Source organism: Atta cephalotes (genome assembly GCF_000143395.1).
Source record: "Atta cephalotes unplaced genomic scaffold scaffold00024, whole genome shotgun sequence".
NCBI lineage: Eukaryota > Metazoa > Arthropoda > Insecta > Hymenoptera > Formicidae > Atta > Atta cephalotes.
This window is the reverse complement of record NW_012130088.1, coordinates 2,025,410-2,028,021: the sequence shown is the minus strand read 5'-3', so window position 1 is coordinate 2,028,021 and position 2,612 is coordinate 2,025,410. Positions and strand designations below refer to the sequence as shown.

The 2,612-nt window shown below is 31.5% G+C and overlaps 1 protein-coding gene across 1 annotated transcript in view; it reads left to right on the top strand.

Annotated features, from left to right (window-relative positions):
* Positions 1-275: 275 nt before the first annotated feature.
* The window catches only part of LOC105620146 (polypyrimidine tract-binding protein 1), a 315,345-nt gene continuing 313,008 nt past the window's right edge, over positions 276-2,612 (top strand). Inside the window, exon 1 of the mRNA XM_012201654.1 lies at positions 276-356. Within this exon, the coding sequence (XP_012057044.1) occupies positions 276-356 (81 nt within the window). The remainder of the gene's footprint in view (positions 357-2,612) is intronic.

Genomic DNA, 2,612 nt, shown 5'->3' with positions numbered 1-2,612 from the left:
TTTTGATCGTGTTACATTTTTACTTTTTCTATTAGTTTTTATTTTTATACAACCTTTACAATATTCGATAGTGTCTTCGGTAGTTTTCGGTAATGATTTTTTTTATTATTAGGTTGGAAAAGTTATAAGTTTCGAAGCACTTTTTAAATTTAAGTTTTGAAACGTCTTTTAACATTTTTTTCTTTTTTTTTGTGTTTCAGGTAGGTCTAATAAGCAATAGAATTGATCTGTGTTCGATACATCGACGGAAAATACGTGTGAAGAATTTAGACAGTATGATGATGACAAACCTACCCCCTGTTATGCTGCCACCCATTACGGACTACGGGATGCTGACGCCTACTCTCGGAATAAAGGTGAGTTGATTTACCCTCCGGCAAACCTCAACGAAGAACTGAATTTCGCGATTATACATAAATTATACAATCAAATATCAATTACACAATTTTATCCATACCCTGATCATACATACGCTTATTTAAATTGGCGTATATTCAGAAAGAACGATTTTACTGGAAGATTAAAAATTTTATACTAATATAAGTCTGAAAATAATATTTACAGATCTGAAAATAATTTTGTTGGGCCATCAAAATAATTATGATGGAAACTAAAAAAAATGAGCAATACTTGTACTGCGAAAAATTTTAATATTCTGTCAATCAGTTTGAGTTTCTAATAAAATTATCTTGACGGTACAAAATTAGTTTTAAATCTGTATCCAGTAAAATTTTAAATCTTTTTAGTAAAAAATCGTTCTTTCCGTATAAAATATAATATACAAAATACATAGATTAATCTTTCGTGTAAAAATGTATAAACAAAACGCATGAAAAATCTTTTGAGTAAATGGCCATGTAAAAGCATATCGATCGCTTTCACATTGATATATTTTTCTACCGATAGTTTTTTGACAAGTCAACTACAAAATCGCCGCGGGGTATTTTAATGGTGATTGTAAACATTTTTATCCAAAAAGGTCTGTTACTTGTTCTCACTTCTATACGGTTTTTTTCTCGGAACAATTGGTACGTTTTACTACCGATATAAAAGCACTCCTAGCGAGCCTTTCGAGCATCGGCTATCGCCTTTTACCTCCGCTTTTACAGCTTCACACTGCACTCTTGTGTGAGCACCCTACAAGCCGCGAGATATTAATTAAAATTCCGTCTGAAATACTTCCAACGCAGAAGGGTGAGTCCCGGTGTATTGGCTAATGGGGCGAGATGGGGAAGGGTTTGTATTGCACTGGCGTGTCTAATTTACTCGGCGATCTTCTACATTCTCAAATAAATAAGCAATAACAACTATCAACATTTTATTATGCTACTTATGTACATCAACTTTGCGTTAAAGCTAATAGTTACATTCATAATGCAAGTGAGGGATGCGATTAAAATGCTAACCTTAATATTGACAAAAAATTGATTAAAAAATTAAGACAAAATAAATCTGTACAATTGTATAAGAAAGAAAATGAAATGTAATATTAAATTATATGTGCAAAAATGTATATACGATTGTTATTCGTACGCAGTCGTGTTAAAATAAAAATTATCGTTTGAAGTATATATTTGTATTATATTTGATAGAAAATATATTCTAAAAATATACTCGATAAAATATAGAATACATTTTTTTATAATCTGTAATAAGATTATATTTTTATAGAATAATAGGATTGTTTTAAATAAAATAAAACATAAAATTGTGTATGCGTTTGATTAGAATAAAAGATCATAGAGATTGAATTTTCTGTGTAAGAGAAATAGGCAATTCCCTTTCACATTTTCGATATACTGAGTGATGAAAAAGTGAGGTATAATTGGCCGTGCGATTCTACTGATTGTCATGCACGCATGTACGTGTGCGTTGTTAACGCACGATTGCAAATTTTCGAATTTCATTGCTCACTTCCTTGCGTTGTTTACAACCACATTATCGAGGTTTAGCGAATTTTCCCTGTTACGTTTTACAATTCATCGTTTCAATTTGTAAACGTTATTAGTTATTAATTTGCCAATCGTGAAAACCCAAACACAAAGCTACTTGAATAAACTTGGCCATTATTCTTGCGTTCATGAATTCGATCTTTTCGATCGAATGTAGATGGATAAGTGAAATAATTAAATGAGATCGGAGAGCGGCATATGGCATGTACAAGTAACTCGGAAATCTTATATATACGAGACGATAAGAATCTGTCTGAAATCGTCACGGAAAAGTCGTCACGGAAAAAATGAAATCTTATTGTATCAGATAACTCGTACAACTTATCTTCGTTGTCGCGAAAGATTTCTGTTTCCCTTTATGAGTGTAGGAGGGAGTCTTTCAAACAGATCGACAAAGAGTGCTTTCAAGGACAGATAGTTAGCGATTGAAAGAATGCGTTATTCTCGATTCTTTCTCTTCAGGCCATGCTACTGTGTTTTCTGAGGTATCGTATTTTCCAGTTACTTTCCAGGCTACTTTTAATTTTAAACATTTTCAGCGAAATATATATATATATATATATATATATATATATATATATATCACAATAAATAATAAATACTCGCGTCGTTCGGTACAATAACGTACTACTTCCTACTACTAAGTAAATTAAAAGGTTA